This window comes from Lepisma saccharinum, chromosome 16 (genome assembly GCF_977018435.1).
Source record: "Lepisma saccharinum chromosome 16, izLepSacc3.1, whole genome shotgun sequence".
NCBI classification, from domain to species: domain Eukaryota; kingdom Metazoa; phylum Arthropoda; class Insecta; order Zygentoma; family Lepismatidae; genus Lepisma; species Lepisma saccharinum.
The window spans coordinates 42,577,131-42,595,497 of record NC_139244.1 but is presented as its reverse complement, the minus strand read 5'-3'; the positions used below and the strand labels follow the sequence as shown (position 1 = coordinate 42,595,497).

At 37.4% G+C, this 18,367-nt stretch overlaps 2 protein-coding genes across 3 annotated transcripts; both read right to left on the bottom strand.

The window, feature by feature from the left end:
* Positions 1-1,566: 1,566 nt before the first annotated feature.
* Positions 1,567-2,304, bottom strand: LOC146000568 (uncharacterized). Its single transcript, XM_083138318.1, has one exon. The coding sequence runs from the start codon at positions 2,302-2,304 to the stop codon at positions 1,567-1,569; it is 738 nt and encodes a 245-aa protein (XP_082994444.1).
* A 6,631-nt stretch (positions 2,305-8,935) lies between these two features.
* LOC146000041 (uncharacterized) lies at positions 8,936-13,713 on the bottom strand. 2 transcript variants are annotated; one of them, XM_083137359.1, is made up of 2 exons: positions 13,637-13,713; positions 8,936-9,503 (listed from the first exon to the last, which is right to left on the bottom strand). In XM_083137359.1, exon 2 carries the CDS (start codon positions 9,500-9,502, stop codon positions 9,149-9,151), a length of 354 nt encoding a protein of 117 aa, XP_082993485.1. In that variant the 5' UTR covers position 9,503; positions 13,637-13,713; the 3' UTR covers positions 8,936-9,148. The 2 variants fall into 2 exon arrangements, with proteins under 2 accessions (XP_082993485.1, XP_082993486.1); XM_083137360.1 differs by having other exon boundaries at positions 13,557-13,662.
* Between the last annotated feature and the right edge of the window lie 4,654 nt (positions 13,714-18,367).

Here is an 18,367-nt window from a genome sequence, read left to right as displayed (position 1 = left end):
CAAAAGTAGCAGAAAAGCGATGTAACATAACCAAATCAATCAATTAAACTCACTTTAAACTGTTGGTCCGGTTCTGACTAGCTTATTTGTTTCAATAAACAAAATAATGTTCGTATCACAGTATTAAAGTGTAAAAACGACCAACTTTCATAACGATTGAATGGCATCAATGTGAACATTTTCTCCAGCACGTTAAGATCTGGTTTCGGTGCTGTGAGCCCTCGAGAAACGGCATTTTCTATCCTTAATGTATGCAACCACACACCACAGATTTACAGTTACCGCTGGCATGTATTCTTTTTGTTAGATAAGATACTAAAAGGAATGCTACATGAAAAATGCATGGCATTCTCATACATCTGACATCAAGTAATGTAAGTATATTGTTAAATGTGGAATAGAATTGCAAAGATTTTGTTTGGGACATTATGAAGTTCAATAGGTCTTTACGTTTAACAAAAGACTGGGAAGATCTTACCATTCCTGAGGATTTTTATTTATTTATTCCATATATCAAGTTTTTAAATCCCGTACCTTAACAATCATGTCTTATTAGTTCTGCTGGGAGATCATGTGTTTGAATTGTCCCACTATTCATCCCTATCGTCGCGATTAGCCAAAAGTGTTGGAAAAGCGACGTAAAATAAATTAGCTCAATCAACCTTTCTGTCTCTTCCTGTGTTTATCTCTATCTCTCATCCGCCTTTGTATTTCTTCTCCATTTCTCTTCACTCTTTTCAATTTCTTTCTATCTCCTTTTCTTTCTACACTTTCGTATTTCTCTCTTTCTATCTTTCTCTATCCTTGCCTTTCTTCTCGTCTCTCTTTCTGTTCTTCCTCTGTTCTCAGAAAAAAAGAAAATATTTGCATACATTCTAAAAATTACGTCGAACTGATCATTACGATTACAATAATTGGTTTCTATCTCTTCCTTTCTGTTACCATCAATTACACTTTCTTTTATTCATTTGATTATGTGTAACTTTGGCTCTACTATAAATATACAGGGTGTTCATAACGTCCAGGTACCATTACAAAAAAACATAGCTCGGAAACTACATGCAATAGAACAATGCTGTTGATTTCAAAATGAGCTACAACTCTCCATGTTTATATCCCAACCATAATTTTCAACAAGTTGGGGCATCCCGTCATTGGTCCAAGGATGTTCGAGGCATAGGCGTCCGCAGACCCTCTGATTAGGGGGGGGGGCAAAAGCCTTGATGAAGGTTCAGTCGAGATAGAAAAATCTAATTTTTTCTCACTCTTTTAGTGTTATTGCATTGATGGATACATATATGTGTGTGTGTATAAAACATATTATTTAAATACATTACATAATCAATTCATCCGCCCCATAACAAACCAAATGCAAAAATTATATAAATTGTCTTTGAAATGTGCGCGCTCCTTTCCCTCCAAACCAAACTGTTATAGCAGAAACTGTCTGAAGTACTTAGTTGTTCTTACTTGTCCCTTTGTTAATTCACAATGCATTCCAGAAAAGAAAGAAAATGCGAGCGAAGTGAGCAAGAAAATTTTTCGATCCAAATGTATATATATGATTTAATAGCGGGATCTGTCCTGCTGAAAGTAACAGAACTGACGCTCCTCTTCTGTCAATTGTTCATAAAACTCTTCCAGAATTCCCAAATACACGTTACTGTCTACTGTGGTTTCAAAAAATATGGGCCCCATAACGCGTTGTGCGGAAATGGCACACCAAACACCAATCTTTTCGTCATGCAATGGCTGCTCGTGGATTACGTGTGGATTCTGTGACGACCAATAGCGATTGTTTTGGGAATTTACGTATCCCGACAGGTGAAACCACGCCTCGTCACTCATGATGAGCATCAATGGATCCAAAACACCACTGGCAACATTCGTCAATAGCCATGAACAAAAATCCACCCTCTTCCCCGGGTCAAGCTCCTTCAGTTGTTGCACTACACTTATCCGATAAGGTTTTAACTTCAGCGCCCTTAACACACGTCTACAACTTCGCTCACTAGCTGGAACCTGTAGACTTAATTTCCTCGTTGATTTACGAGGACTTCTCGCCATTATGTTCAGCACCTGCCTCCGTAATTCAGGTGTGCAGACAGATGGTCGTCTGTCCCTGGGAGCATTTGTAACAGATCCTGTACGCCTCCATTTCCCAATCAAATCCTGTATTGTGCGTTTTGCTGGGACAGGACGTCCTGGAAATTTCTCCTGAAACAACTTCCTTGTTTGCACAAAGGATCCGGTGCGCACAAAAGCTTCAACAATTGCAACACGCTCAGGAATCAAATACGGCATTATCACGGCTTCACCCAACAAGGCCTGATTCTCAACTGCTTTCACTCGACCACGGGTTCACAAGCCACCTGTTGGTGAGAAACAGAATTAGTAACTCATGCAACGCCATCTTCTGTTGACATGTTCATTTAAATGTTTTACATGTTCATTAGCAAAGCAATTACATCGGGATTACAGCGGGCTGGTTTTACGTGCCGCACCCTGTACCTTGTTTGTGCTTAGTAGCAAAAAATATGCGAGCGTCCGTGATTAGGGGGGCAACTGCCCCCCCCTCGTGCGCACGCCTATGGTTCGAGGTCTTCTGGATAGGCATTTCCATGGCAGTTGGATAGGCCACCGCGCTCTCCTGATATCACACCCTTGGATTTCTTCTTCTGGGGGTATCTCAAAGATTGTGTTTACCGCACTCCTGTTCCAGATGTTGCTACTCTTCAAAGAAGAATAACGGAGAGTATCCTAACTGTTACTGGTGATATGCTGGGGCGTGCATGGGCAGAAGTGAATTACCGCCTTGATGTTCTGAGAGCAACTAGAGGAGCGCACGTTGAGGTGTATGGCATATAAATGTGGAGAGTTGTAGCTCATTTCGCAATCAACAGTATTGTTCTATTGCATATAGTTTCCGAGCAATGTTTTTTTTTTTGTAATGGTACCTGGATTTTATGAACACCCTGTACAATTCTGAAAAATATTCTCGTGTTCTATTTTTGTTTACAGGACTAAGACTAATCTGCTTGTGCGGTGTAAATATACTATTAAAATTCTAAAGCCACGACTAAAAATATCTAGAAACACTTGGAATTCTAGTTAAAGGAGTGACTTTTCTTTATGTTTATTTTCTTCACCTACTTCACTATAATCGATCCTCATCGTCGCCATTAACCTTGATAGCCATGAAGGAGACATAAAATGACAAACACAAAACTCTCTTGCTCTTCACTGTGGCTCCAGCCGTCCCATAAAAACACACTAATCGATATTGACAACAGGCGTCGAGCACAGCAGCTAGGATACGTTATCAGGAGTCTTTATGAGATTTGGTCGTTTTCTCACATGTCGTTACTGATAGATGAACAATGTGATTGCTCTTGAGGCTAGTGCTTGCAATAATCGGGAAACTCTTCCTTCTGGACCATTAAAAAGCAAATTGGGAATAAAGAATAAGAGGTAAGCATGTAAAAAATACCGTGTACTAAAGACCAGACATTATCAACCATTATCAAATTATATCAGTTCCACAATTATGCAGTACAGAAAAGGAGAGACTATATTTTTCTTTCAAGTCCGAACGTCATCATCAAGTCCGAATTTTTATAAGCGAGGCCCAGGAGCTATAACAGCATCATGAGGCACCAGACGTTTTCTTCCCAGAATTTTCAATCTAGTTCGTGTAAGGGTAATTTAGAGCCAAAATAACCATAAATTAGGCCTTTGTGAAAAATTTAGATGAGGGGGGGCGGGTGCGAAAATTTTGGGTGTTGGGGGCTGTTGGAGGTGTGGATAAAGCCCTGAGGCCCTTTTCAAGTTTTTTTTATTCATTTAGTCAAATCAAATTTACTGACTTTTCCAGCCATTGAAAAATATTTATTTCCAGACCACTTTGACATGTTTCTAACTTGTTAAAACTCTACGGTATATATTAGGGGGAAAATATCAAAGCAGTAGTTGCAGACGCACGAGAAATACAAATACAAATCACCTGTGGTGTCAAATTAGTGTTCAAAAATGCATGGAAAATACATATTCACTAAATTAAAACAATTGTATTTTATATTCTCTGTATTCTTCCAAGTTTTTTTTTTTTTTTACAAAAGTATGAAATTCCCTGGCTCATGCATTTTTCACTCTGGGACTGACTTTCCTGCCTTTTCAAGGTTTTACATACTTTCCATATCATATCATTTCAGTTATAACTTTTAGGCTCAGTTATGTCAGATGATTAGTCGTATATCTTTTAAACCAACTTCAAATACTACTTGAAATATTTCCATGTAGCTATTCGTCCATCAAGTGGCGACGCCCTCGCTTTCAAGTATCTTCAACTGTTTCAACTGAATATCGCTACGTTCGTATCGTGGTTTGTACGATCTCTTGCAAAGATTATAGTAGATAAATTGCCCACAGCGGAGGCGATTATGGGGGCGTGAGGGGCAGTTGCTCTCACTTTTTTGCTCAGCACTATAGCCTTGTCTGCCAAGAGAAAGTAAACTGTCCTTCACTTCACTACCCAGTCACCGCCTCTGATTGCTCATCTTGTTCATTCAGTTAGTTTTACAGAATGTGAGGCTCATAAACAATGCAGAAGCAACAGCGCAATTCCATTCGTTTTACAGAAGAAGTGAATGAAAACTAGCAATGGACAATTTGCCTGTTACTTTTGACACCTACTGTACGTATGTGATTTAATCCATCCATATTTTAAATTTTAAGTAATGTTATCTTATTATTTATTATCTCTACCTATTTCTTACAGATTTCCGCACAGAAGTTCGCAGACGTTAATTTCAGAAGAAATTATGTAAAGGACAAGATACGTTCATCACGGCGAAAGTAACAATTCTTCTTTGTGATGGATATATGTTTTCGGCTTCAGCAAAATGGAAAACTTAACTCACTTCAGTGTTTGTGATTGTGAAAAAGAACATTCCATCATAGTAACTATTGTTGCATGCATCTTGATGTGCATTACGATAATTTCGAGTTCTGTTGGGAATATTGTGATGTGCGTGATCGTGTGCAAAGGTCCAAGAATGAAGTCAACAATCAACAATCTACTTGTTGCTCAAGCTGTTTGTGATCTTTTGTTGACGATACTCTGCATCCCCATTGACTTTGCAACGCTGCTCATAAACAGATGGCCCGTGTCTTTGGTTTACCAGTCAGTTCATGCGGCTATTCAATCTACACTCCTCACATTTTCTGCCTCTCTCCTCACTCTCGTGAGCATTGATCGTTATTTTATCATTGTGCACGGGACACAATTTCTAAGCATAAGAAACGTTCATATTTCTTTAGGTGTTCTTTTCATCTATTCCCTGTTGTTAAGTTTATTGCCATTTTCACTTTGGAGTAGTTATAAGTTTCACAATGACATGATTCTTGCCCACGAAGTTAAAGACCAAACTTTGTCCAAAGGGAAGGTGGCAATTATATTTATTCGATTTTTTTGTCAGTTTCTCCTATTTTTCTTGGTGATGATCGTGTTACATTATCTCGCCCTTTGTAGAATTAGGAAAACTGCTTTCAAAATAGAAGCCCAACCGTCTACGTCCAATTATACAGACGTTGAATTCTTTACCGTTCATCCACAAAGGCATCGTTGTATTAGGCGTAATAGGCAGAGTGTGCCGTCGACAAACATGATATCCAAAACCCGCACTCTGGTCACAGTACTATTATTCTTTGCCTCGCTTTCTGCTACCCGATTGCCCCATTCGGTAACAGTTTTTGTCAATGATCTACGAGCAGGGGAGCCCACATTTGGATATTCGCCCTTATTGTCGTTCGCCTATTTCAATTGTTCTCTCAACGTGTTAATTTATTGGAAAAGAATTGTAAAATTTAGGAGAATTCTCACTAAGGTTTTCCACTCCATTCTGTGTTGTACTTTGCAAAGTTTCCAAGAACAACCCACCAATGGTGCTGCTATATATGTCATACATAATCACTGATAGCAGAACAAGGGCGGCGCCAAGGGTGAACCAGAGAGAAACATGGCCCACCTTGTCAACATGTAATAGGCAAACGTTTCGTGATACAAATAATATGAAAAAATATAGCTAATGCTGTATATATTGGAAACCTTCCTTCTTTGGATAACATAAAACAATGATAATACCAAAATACGTTTTTATTTGAAGATATGGCCATACCAAAAATATAACACCACTAGTTATTTTTTTAAATTTGTTTTAAGTCCATTTTGTGCACCGAAAGCATATTCGGGACTGCATCTACAGTTTAAAGTAGGATCGGAACCACTGTGCAATGTGATCTCCAGGTAAGGTATCGAACCCATGACCGCATGATTACAATGCGACGGCGGCGCCACTTGCACTGCTGTGTAAGGATGTTGATTTTGAAGAGTAAATTAAAACCAGATTTTCACAATTTTTCATTAATCGCCGAAGCCACTTAAATTGCAAAACATACATGTAAGTTGTTACTTTATGTATACTTTGCAACTTATTAACAGCTAAGAAATAATCCAGTCTAAAACTCGGCGATGTGCCAGCTTAGTATTTGCACCTAAACTGCAAGTTGACATCTTATATGATAAAACCCTCTGGTGGAAAAGTTCGTTTTAAGTTCACTCAGGTAGGGTAACTGAGTCTGGACATACAGCTTAAAGTGGGATCCTAACAACCGTGCAATTTGCCTTCATAGAAGACGAGAAGCGTTCCCATTCAAGATAACTAGAGCCCGGAAGTTTGGCAAAATGCCTCTTTTTATCTACTGCATATATTGATAAAATTTTTCCGGATATACGTTTCTTATGTTGTTTCGAATGTTTTGGAAGCCTTTTCATTTTGCCTATTTTGCCTATTTGGGACCCCACTGCCTATTTTTAATTATAATGCCTTTTTTTGCCTTTTTCAATGAAATTTGACATTTTTTTTAAAAAAAATGTGTATATAAATTATTTTTCTCCCAAAAAACGTTGTTGGCATTTATTTTTCTTCCGTTTATTATGTGAATAATTTTCGCCTTATTTAAGTAATATTGAACTCACGCATGTTTCAACATTGCTGAAGGAGAAAAGTGTGAGAAAAAAGTATTTCATGCTGAGTCAGGATATTGCCTTTCGGTTAACATTTCTTGTGCATGATTGACTGCTGAAGTGGACAGGTTGATTTCGAACACAAAGAAGATATTTCTGAAATCTCCCTCTCGAACCTCAAAATTTCAGGAAGTTGCGATTGAGCTAGTTTACCTCAGCAACCAATCTTGACGAGATGGGGAACCTGGATATCAGCAGCTGTATATTATGCTAACAACCTTCAAAAAATCAGTGAGGTGATCGATGCTCTTCCAGAAAATGAAGCGGCTTCAATTCGTGAAGTGAAAAAAACTCCTGTGCTATTCAAGTTTATTTTTGCACATTATGGTGCATTGCCAGAGAAAATTACAATTATAGCATCCATGAAAATCTTCGAGGAATCTATGCAGAAGGTGATGGAAGTGCCAGGGGAAAAGGGGTCAGCTGTTGCGGAAAAGTGCAAACGGGTGGTGAGTGCAAATGAGGACTTGAAACAATTGAAAACAATTTGTGATATTCTATAAGGTGAAAATGCTGTTACCGAAATGAGTCCAGCTACATTAACTTGTTTTATGTATGCTCCAATAACTTCTGTCGAAGTAGAAAGATCATTTTCTATTATGAAAAACATTCTCTCTGACAGACGACTATCAATGAATGTTGAGAACTTAAAAAGCACCTTGTAGTTATGTGCAATCAAGACGGAGAAAATTTAAATGCTCTTCCCAATTTAGATTTTAACATTTTGCCAGAAATTATAGACAAAAGTAAGCGACCTCCAAATGTGCCTTTTTTCGGTTTATTTTGCCTTTTTTTTCATTTTTAGTGCCTATTTTCCACATTATAAATGCCTTTTTGCCTGCCTATTTTAACGAAAATAAATGCCTGAACTTCCGGGCTCTAAAGATAACAGTTTAATTAATTAATTACCACTACTCTATCGGGGAGGCCTTCTCTCTGCTGATAGATTTGCACTCTCTCTCACTCTGTGAAGTTATAGAAACACGTCACGTATATACAATGGTTCTTATCCTATAATACATGTAACAACGTTCTAATAAAATATTATTGACCCCCCCCCCCCCTCTTTATCAACAAGTAACTTTTGGTTTGTGAAGTTCGTGCGTGAAAATTGACAAAATCGTAAAACTCCAAATAATTTAATCCAAATGTTTTTTTTAATCTATTAAAGTGAGTAAAGATGATATTCATAAAACTGTACTTATCCAATAGAATTATCAGAAGCAATGATAGCGTCGTCGTTCAAATCTCTGTCATAGATGAATTATTTACTATGCTGTCCTTCATTTATCTGTAAATCACGAGGTGAACATTCAGATTGTACTTATACAGGGGGGCTTCAAGATGATCATAGCACAGGACATGATTGTATTTTAATGCTGGTTTATGTTCTAAATTAATGGAATACGTAAGACTGTATCATCCCAATATTCTTTCGTCAGTGTTAGCTTCTTTCAGTTGGCTTTCAAATACCGTGTTGACATATTAACGAATTCTGAACTTTTTTTTAACAGTGAAATAAGAAGTTGCAAAGTGTAGAATATAGATGCACATTCTGTTTAATCAACCATCTGGCATCCAACGAAAATAATTTCTTAAATATGTTGTGATTGATGCACGTTCATCTTTATCACTTTACAGTGAATTTATGTATACCGTACGTAGGTACGTAAACATTTCTTCTTTTACCTCGTTCGATGTTTAAAGCTAAATATTACATAAAACTATTATTTTCGTAGAACTTATATATTGTTTAGAATAATAAAAATGTAATCGTATTTTAAGACATATTTTTTTAATGGGCTTATATAAATACACACTGAATATACCAAATTACAATACAATGTAACTACTTTGTTTATAAATATTTTATAACAAATGCTAAGGTATAGTGAAGACAATGGCAATTGTTACATTTTTGTATCAATCATGTAAATAACGTTGAATTAAGGTTTCGCATTTGTTAACTAACTTTACTCTTCCACTACAGTTTAAAAAAACACGGGAACATGTCTTCAAAATTTGTCTACAAAACACACAAGATAATGAGAAATCAAATACATACTAACGAGGTTCAGGGAATTTCTTTAAGAGTAAGTTTATTTGATTGGCCGTTAATTTCTTCTCACCTGGTACAAGGACATTCTCCCTCCCCTTCCCTGCTATTTTCTTGTCCAGGAACTGCTTGTAGCAACCCTGAAAATGTTGGATCTCAGTGTTACAGGGAGCCTCATCAAAGCTATGATTCTTGAGGCATGCGAACACAACGGCCATCTCCTGAAGGCAAGCAACGTCCGAAGATTTTGTCCCCTTCCCGGATACCGAGTTTTTCAGTTTCAAAGGAAGTAGTTCTTGAAAGGGGAATGGTTCTTTAGCTGGGCGTCTGCCAGGTGATCTTCGGATGGGATATCGATACATTCTGTAAAAAATAATGAAACTGGCCTAAGTTTTCACGGTGAATATTCCTTTCAGAAATGATAAACGTAGATAGATGTATAGGAGTCACTGTCGTACGCAGAAAGGGGCTGAAGGTGCTACAGCCTCCCAGAAATTTTGAGTAAATAAAAAAATTGCGTAACGAAATTTTGTACATTGCTATGGGGCTGTATACTTAATTGAACTGAACTGGAACACTTATGATATATTTAATAGTACAGTTTTACATATCCAGTGAGTTGGGATAATCATTCCTGGTTGAGATGTGTCATTGATAAACAGAAGTTGGGCGGTTCAAGACAATAGGGAATCCCCCTACCCCTCCATTTAAATCGCACCCTGCATTAAAATGAATAGATGCATGTTTCTTTGCTACTTTCACATGACAATATATGATTTTCTGTTCCATCACATTCCAAATGAGCCCAGAACGAGGTCTAGAGCTTTATAGCTATGTTTCGGAAATGTTATCTGTTTTTAAAACCTGTCTTTGAAATAACCATAAATTTAAAAAATAAAATTTATTTATGTAAAATTTCCATTAAAAAGGGGGAAATTCGTGTGTGCTCGTCTAAAATGGAATTTCGTCTGCCCGCACATGATATATATAAATATTTTAGTTTTGTGACCCTAATGAAAAACGGTCCTTCGCCACTGAACGCAGCTATGCACTATCCAAATTTATTCGTCCACTGCCCCCCTCCTCCCGAAAAAATCCTGCGTACGCCAACATTTATTCTCTAAACGTTGAACAATTTACTTTGAAGCCAAAATCAAACGTAAATCTTAACTCAATAATCACGGTGCCAATAGAGAGCGGGATGATTCATACAGGGTGTGACCAGAAAGTTTTTTCGAGCGAAGCCAAACTTTAAATTTGAAATAACATTTTGCAATTCATCAACGCAATTGGGTGCCTAACTGGGGGGGGGAGGCACAATATGAGCCTCAGGTTCCAGAAGGTTAAAAAATACCTCTCACAATCCCTAACACGTAAATTTTAATAACCCGAATTTTGAGGGAGGGAGTGTCCCCTTGTCTAAACAAGTTACACCTATGTTGCAGTTTATCTGCTACTGCGTATATCAAATGTGACTACTGTCAGAGGCGAAGCGTCCGGTCTCATCGGGAGATGCGGTGATGACCAAGCAAGATAATAAAAATATTGCATTTTCCATATTTTAGAGAAGAAGTAAAAAAAGTCAGAATACTCGTATATATGTGCGAAATAAACCAAGCGACAGCTTGAAACAGCTCGAAATACGCAAGATATTCGTTAATCTTAGCGCATCGAAATGAGGGCCCAGTCCCGCCGAACCCTCCCTTCAAGTTTCCTATTGAAGGCAATGGTGTTAGAAGCCTCAGCTCATCGCAGAAATGGTGCGAATCCCTCTGGTCTCTCCCGGTGCCGAGAACAGCCGAACGCTTCCGAACAGGCAGACCAGGCCTGGGTCATAACAGGCTCTTTTTTTTTTTAGCCCCCATCCCCGTGTTTACCGGTACAGCCACGGCAGGGTTTCTCTGGAGCCATCAAGATTATTCCGCGTGTCTAGTGGCGTGCTCAAGAAGAGGTTGGTGAGGGTCACAATCCCTGCTTAGGCTTAATATTCTTTTTTTTTAAAAAAAAAAAAGATCGTGACAGGCAGGAAAAGATGGCAAAATGAGGAATGACTACTAAAAAGTACCTGTAACCCCCTTTCGAAAATCCTGGGTACGCCACTGCGAATGGCTGCTATTTCCACTTGGTACTTCCACATATTGAACGATGAGCAATCTGCTTTTCTTTATCAAAACAACAACTTGAGGCGGACATAAAGGTTTTTACCTTTAAACGCGACAATTGAGGTGTTTGCATTTCAGTTTCCGTCATATTTAATAATTCTCATCGTATGGGATAGAATTAAGTCTTTTGTAGTCGTAAGGTCTGTGGTATGTGCTTTTACATTGAATTGGCAGTGACCTTGGCGTTTATCGCAGAGAAATATTGTGCACCCTCTCCGTTAAAAGATCGACCCTGACGTTTGGCAAATCTTGCTATGACTACGTAAAAATTTCACGCTTCGCCACTGAATTCATAAAATACTACTTTTGCTAGAATGTTATCGACATTGAACTCACAAGTCAGTAGAGATTTTGCGTTACATACATGTCAGAATGTGGTAGAATTAGGTAAACTGTACCGAACATTATCTTCGACTTAAGTATGCCATTTTGACCACTTGTAAGCAGTTTCGACCAACGGTTGACCTTGTTCAGAGCTATCACGTATACGGATAATTAGGTCTCTATATGTTGGACATGCGATCCCATACAGCAGCCAATCAACAACAGTTAGTGATTTTCGAATTCACTACCCCACTTTAAAAAAAGCCACTTTTTCCGTAAAAAAAACATGGTAGAACACGCCGAATGCAGGAAGAAACTGAAAAATTTAAGACTAACTGCTACAAAAGGCACTGCCGTACGCTGTCAGGGGAGAGCTGATGGGCTACAGCCTCTCCCCAAATTTTGAGAAAATAAACATTTAGAATGAAACAGTAAAGAATTCGGGAATACCTAATTCTAAATGCAAGCCCCCATGATGAGCCATGATTACAACTTTTAAAACGAAGGATAAAAATTGTAATTACGAAATATTTTAATATGAATGAAGCTATGTAATATCCACCTTTATAATTTCAGCCCCCTCTGAAAAATCCTACTTACGCTAAAGAAGGCACAACCCCTCCCCGTCTTTTACGAAATTCTTAGACACGCCACTAGCTAAAACCAATTGTCAACATGCAAGTGGGTTAACAAGTGATATTGGCTAACAAGGTATTTAATTATTTATGTACAGCTAATTGCGGCGGTAAGGATGAATGATGTTTTCGAGAAATAGATTAAACAACAAGTAGAGTGAAATATCCATGGCCTGCTCGGAATCGAACCCACAACCGTCGGAAGCGTGATAGTGAACTTTCAAACGCGGTCCACCCACCGCAGGTTATTTTACTTGAAACCCACTTTAGACGGGAATATTTCCCCGGGAAGTGGAGAACTATGGACAGCCATCTTGGTTCACCACGGTAAGTACTGAGAACCTATTTATTCTGTGCATTATGAAATACATTTGTTTCATAATATATCGATTTGACAACTTTCAAAAAACACAAATACATTTTACAACAAGAATCAACTAAAAAACCATTAAACAAAACGCACTCACCCCGATACAATGTAATGAAATAGCAACTCCAGAAAAAAGAATGGGAAGGAAACAGGAGGTGAATATTTTATATGAGCAGTCAAATTTAATATGTCCTTAAATATTGCATGTAAAATGTCTACTTTGGATAAGAGTTGATAAAACTGAGAAGATTTTCTTGTCTGTCGGTTGCGGAGGAGGGAGGGTATATTCAATATTGGTATTCTGAAGATTATTCATCCAAGGGGTCTGTTCAGAATTTTAAATCTGGGGGAGGTAGAAGTTCGTATTTAGGAGCTGTAAATATAAATTTAGAGCTAAAATGATCATAAATTGGACCTTTGTGAAAAAATCTAGAGAGGGTGGGGTATTGAGGAAATTTTGGGGATGTTAGAATGAATCACTGATCCGCCCCTTGCCCCACTTGCGTCGTCCCATCACTTTTTTCCCTGAATATATTTTATATACTATATGGTTTTGCACTCAGCGTTATAAATCTTATTTAATGTATTGCGTATTTCTGCAATTCAAAATTAAGGCATGTTATGCAGCAGTTATATTTCTACTTGCGTCCGGTTTCTTCATTATTCTAAATGTTCTTCACATTAAGTACTCATTCCAGAAATACTTTAGATGACAATCGAGCAAACACAATATTCACTTGAAACCTTTAGACAAAATCAAATACAGACATATTGTCGTCTTTGAACTTTGATTGTCGTAACAATGGGATGAATGAAATTGTGAGAATTTCTCACTTGCAAGTGCAACGACAAAAACAAACTACCTTGAATAATGAACACAGACATTTGGCAAAATTTTGACAATGTTTTCGTCAAGGATTATTACCTCGGTTTTTCTTATTCCATACTTTATTCCGCATACACACACATAATTTATGTTTTAAGAAAACAGGATGATCTACTTACAGTGCTACGTTTAACTCTTCATAAATGCTTCAACAACAGATTACTCGATACAACTTGTCCACAAACTTTTAATGTGCTGCTCTCAAGGGAAATTCGAAATCTGATTGGCTCTTTGATTTGCAATGCTAAGAAACACTGCTTCCATCTGTGATCCAGTGGTGTTATTAGAATCTCTTGTATAGAACCAAAAGTTTCACGCTTGTCCTAATATACTTCGTTGGTAGAAAGAAGAGCAGAGTAAACGAATACTCACATTCAGGCAGGATAAATCTAAGGTCGTACACCTGAAATTCCTCTTGCTGACTTCGAATGTTTTTTCTTATCATCTACACACAAGAAATGAAAACAAACAAAACGAAAGCCCATTAATGTAAGAATTCTTGTCATTAGGATTTGAAGGGCGTACATGCCATTCATAATAACATGCATATGTAAACATTTTCATTTTCAAAAAATATCATCAAACGGGAAAGTTCACTTCTGCAGCAACAAAAGACACTTGTTCTTAATTTGCTTTTACCTCCTTCTATTTCTTGAGGTAAAATTTGATGTTATTAATGGATCGTGATTAAATTAAATAGATGCAGGAACAAACTGAAAGGTGCTCGCGTGTAGTCCCCTTTCGCCTAATTCCTTATCAGCACAACATAATGTGAGTTATAACCTGGCCGCCATTTTAGGTGAAATGGGATATCCACTTTCGCCAAATCCCATTTCGCCTAAACTGGTTGAAAAGGAAATATTTCAAATGAGGAATATTTAATGGTCTCTCATCTATTCATAACGTGGACTGAAAACAAAAACAACTCAACTTAACGGTCTCTCAACAGGGAGATACGAGCTCGTACTTTCTCTGTTTGGTAATGTTAATTCATCCACATGTCTTCTTGATGTCAAACACCTGGTTAAGATAGGTGAGGTTAGGTTAGATACTAGGGTGAATCACAAAGTAAGTTACACCCGACCCATGTTCCTGTACTAAGAGAGATCAGTGGCGCAACCACAGGGGGGGCATTGCACCCCCAACCTTGGACCGATATGAGTTCTAGGAGGCAAACATTGACAGCCAAGTGTACCTGCAGGGGGCAAATAAAAATAATTTTCTTGCTCGCTTCGCTCGCAATTCCTGCTTTTCTTAGCCTTATCAAGTTAAGGACCGTAGCTAGGTAGCAGCGGGAGTCGGTCCTGGGCGCCGAATGATCTAAACAAAAATAAGTTGTAAGATTGATTGATTTGTGGTTGTAAGTCCACTTTACGCACAGAAAGGCTAATCGGGATTGGACCTACAGTTTAAATTGGAATCGAAACCACTGTGCCTCCACCGGGTATCGAATCCGTGACCCCTTGATAACACGGCGACGATGTTACCACTACGCCATCGGAGAGGCACAAAAGTTGTAAAAGAGAGAATGCATTGGCGTCCCGTGAAATTATTTGCTCCCTATTAAATCAATATTGATTTCAGCCTGCAAAAAAGTTAGATCCAAACATTTTGTTTTTAGCTTCGCTCGCAATTTAGCATTGTTCTCTGTAAAAATTACCAGACAGAGAAATAATTGATTTTGTTCTAAATGCATGAACAATTGTTTCGAGGAAAGGGAGTATGCACATTTGAGGCAAATTATGTATTGATTGATTGATTTGCTTTATTATACTTCGCGTCTTGTGCCACGTTTGGCTAATTTGCAAAAATGGGGATGAGTGATGACATGATGAAATTGATTAACATTATTATCATGTACTTCTATTTGGCATGTCCTATACTACAAAATTGTAGTCCTTGGATGCAAATAAATCATATCATATCATCCATGCTCAGGTCAGGATCTGATCCCGGGACCCCTGGCGTCGTAGCGCGATGTGCTAAACCACTCCGCCACGGGGGCCAGCTGACAATTTATGTAATTTTTGCTGTTGGATGTTATGAGATGGATGATGTGTAATGTATTTAAATAATATATGTTGTATATAATATGTATTAAAGAAACTTTGAATACATACACAATTTAGTGTCCACGTCGCTCCATGTTTCATATATGTGAAACATATCGTGCATGAAAGTTATATATGTTAATGTAAAAAAGAATTATATTTGGAATGCATTTATCAAGCCCTTTCTGTCTTTCAAAAATAGTTTGTGTGCTTGTTTTCCATTATTACTGTGAAATTGAAAGTGTTGAAAAAATAATTCAAATCGTTTGTTCGAACACAAATGTTTTAGCACCAACTTCTACCCCTTTTTTGCATAATTTACGAGGGTAATAACGTCTTTGATACTACTACTACTACCATTACTACTACTACTACTACTAATAATAATAATAATAATAATACTAATAATAATGTTGGTCCCGGGTTCGAATCCCAGCTTGGGCATGGATGTTTGCGAGTGTTCATTCATCAATTTCACCATATCATCACTCATCTCCATCTTCGCAAATTAGCTAAAAGTGGCACAAGAAGCGAAGTAAAATAAAACAAATCAATAACAATAATAATAATGTTATAATAATAACACTATTATTATTAGCTTTATGATTATTAAAATAATGATTATTATTATTAACATTATTATTATTAAATTTATATTATTAATATTATTATTATTATTTGTACATTTATCCTGGTACTTGCCCCTCCAGACAAAAAATCGTGGTTGCACCTCTGAGAGAGATAAAATAATCACGCTTGGTGGCAACACTGTCTGGAATGTTTTCTTCACACAACAGAAGCAGCCGTGCTTCAGCTGGTTTAGTATGCAAGTAGTCACAGCAGGGGTGCCCACGGGGGGGATTATGGCGCAGGTTGCGCCATCGAAATTTTTTTGGGGGATTTCTTTCCATTTAAGTCTAATATAAAATTCAACATTTATATATTTTTCCAAAATATATGTAAACATTTTACACCTTAAATGCACCATATTTAATGCATTAGATGAAGAAAATAAAGTGTTTAAGGGTGTTACCGAAAGGAGGGGGTGGGAGAAATATCCACCTCCAAAATATTAAGCCTTATTTTACACGTGGTTCTGGGGGGGAATCTGAATTAAACGCTGGGGGGGGGGCAAGTATCCAACTCTAGGTCTTAGATTATGGCGGCTATTTTAGTAAGAGGGGGATTGAGCATTAAATTTAGGTGGGTATCCAATTCTTGGGTATTACTATTGTCTTAGACTGTTGCGGAAATTCTTATGTGGAGACTGAGAATTAATTTTTTGGAGGAGGCAATATCCACTCTTCAATATCAACAGTAAGTCTAAAATTGGCTTGAAAATTATGGTGGTAGGATTGAGTATTACATTTAAAGGGGTAGATAGGAAGCTTTTGATAAAGTGTTAAATCTTAGGTTGTCAAGAAATTTCTGTAGTGAAGAGAGAGAGTTCGAACATTAAATTTTGAAAACTGTAACTATTTAGCGACGTTTAGACTCCGAACGTGCCAAAAGAGAAGCTCGAAAAGACTCATTAATTATCTCGGGATCCTAAGAAAATATTGACACCCCATTGAATTAATATTCTGGAAAGCCTCCAAAGAGATGGATGTAAAAATTTTCTTGCTCGCTTCGCTCACAAGGATATCTTGCAAGGATGCGTGTTTCTTTGGCGCTATGATGAGGTGAATGTGAAGTTTTATACTATAAGTGCATTACAAGACATAAGCGACATTCTCGATATTCATTAATAGAGCCCGGAAGTTCAGGCATTTATTTTCGTTAAAATAGGCAGGCAAAAAGGCATTTATAATGTGGAAAATAGGCACTAAAAATGAAAAAAAGGCAAAATAAACCGAAAAAAGGCACATTTGGAAGTCGCTTACTTTTATCTATAATTTCTGGCAACAAGTTAAAATCTACATTGGGAAGAGCATTTCAATTTTCTCCGTCTTGATTGCACATAACTACTCAACATTCATTGATAGTAGTCTGTCAGGGAGAATGTTTTTCATAATAGAAAATTGTCTCTGGGAATGCACCATAATGTGCAAAAATAAACTTGAATAGCACAGGAGTTTTTTCGCTTCACGAATTGAAGCCGCTTCATTTTCTGGAAGACCATCGATCACCTCACTGATTTTTTCAAGGTTGTTAGCATAATATATAGCTGCTGATATCCAGGTTCCCCATCTGGCCAAGACCGGTTGCGGAGGTAAACTAAGCTCAGATGCAACTTCCTTAAATTTTCGGGTTCGAGAGGGAGATTTCAGAAATATCTTCTTTGTGTTCGAAATCAACCTGTCCACTTCAGCAGCCAATCATGCACAAGGAAATGTTAACCAAAAGGCAATATCCTAACTGAGCATGAAATACATTTTTCTCACACTTTTCTCCTTCAGCAATGTTGAAACATGCATGAGTTCAATATTACTTAAATAAGTCGAAAATTATTCACATAATAAACGAAAGAAAAATAAATGCCAACGTTTTTTGGGAGAAAAATAATTTATATTCACATTTTTTTTAAAAAAATGTCAAATTTAATTGAAAAAGGCAAAAAAAGGCATTATAAATAAAAATAGGCAGTGGGGTCCCAAATAGGCAAAATAGGCAAAATGAAAAGGCTTCTAAAACATTCGAAACAACATGAGAAACGTATATCCGGAAAAATTTTATCAATATATGCAGTTGATAAAAAGAGGCATTTTGCCAAACTTCCGGGCTCTATTCATTAATAACATCACTTAATACTTAGTGTTGGTATACTGCTTATTTTAAAGCAGGTGCATCATTTGGAAC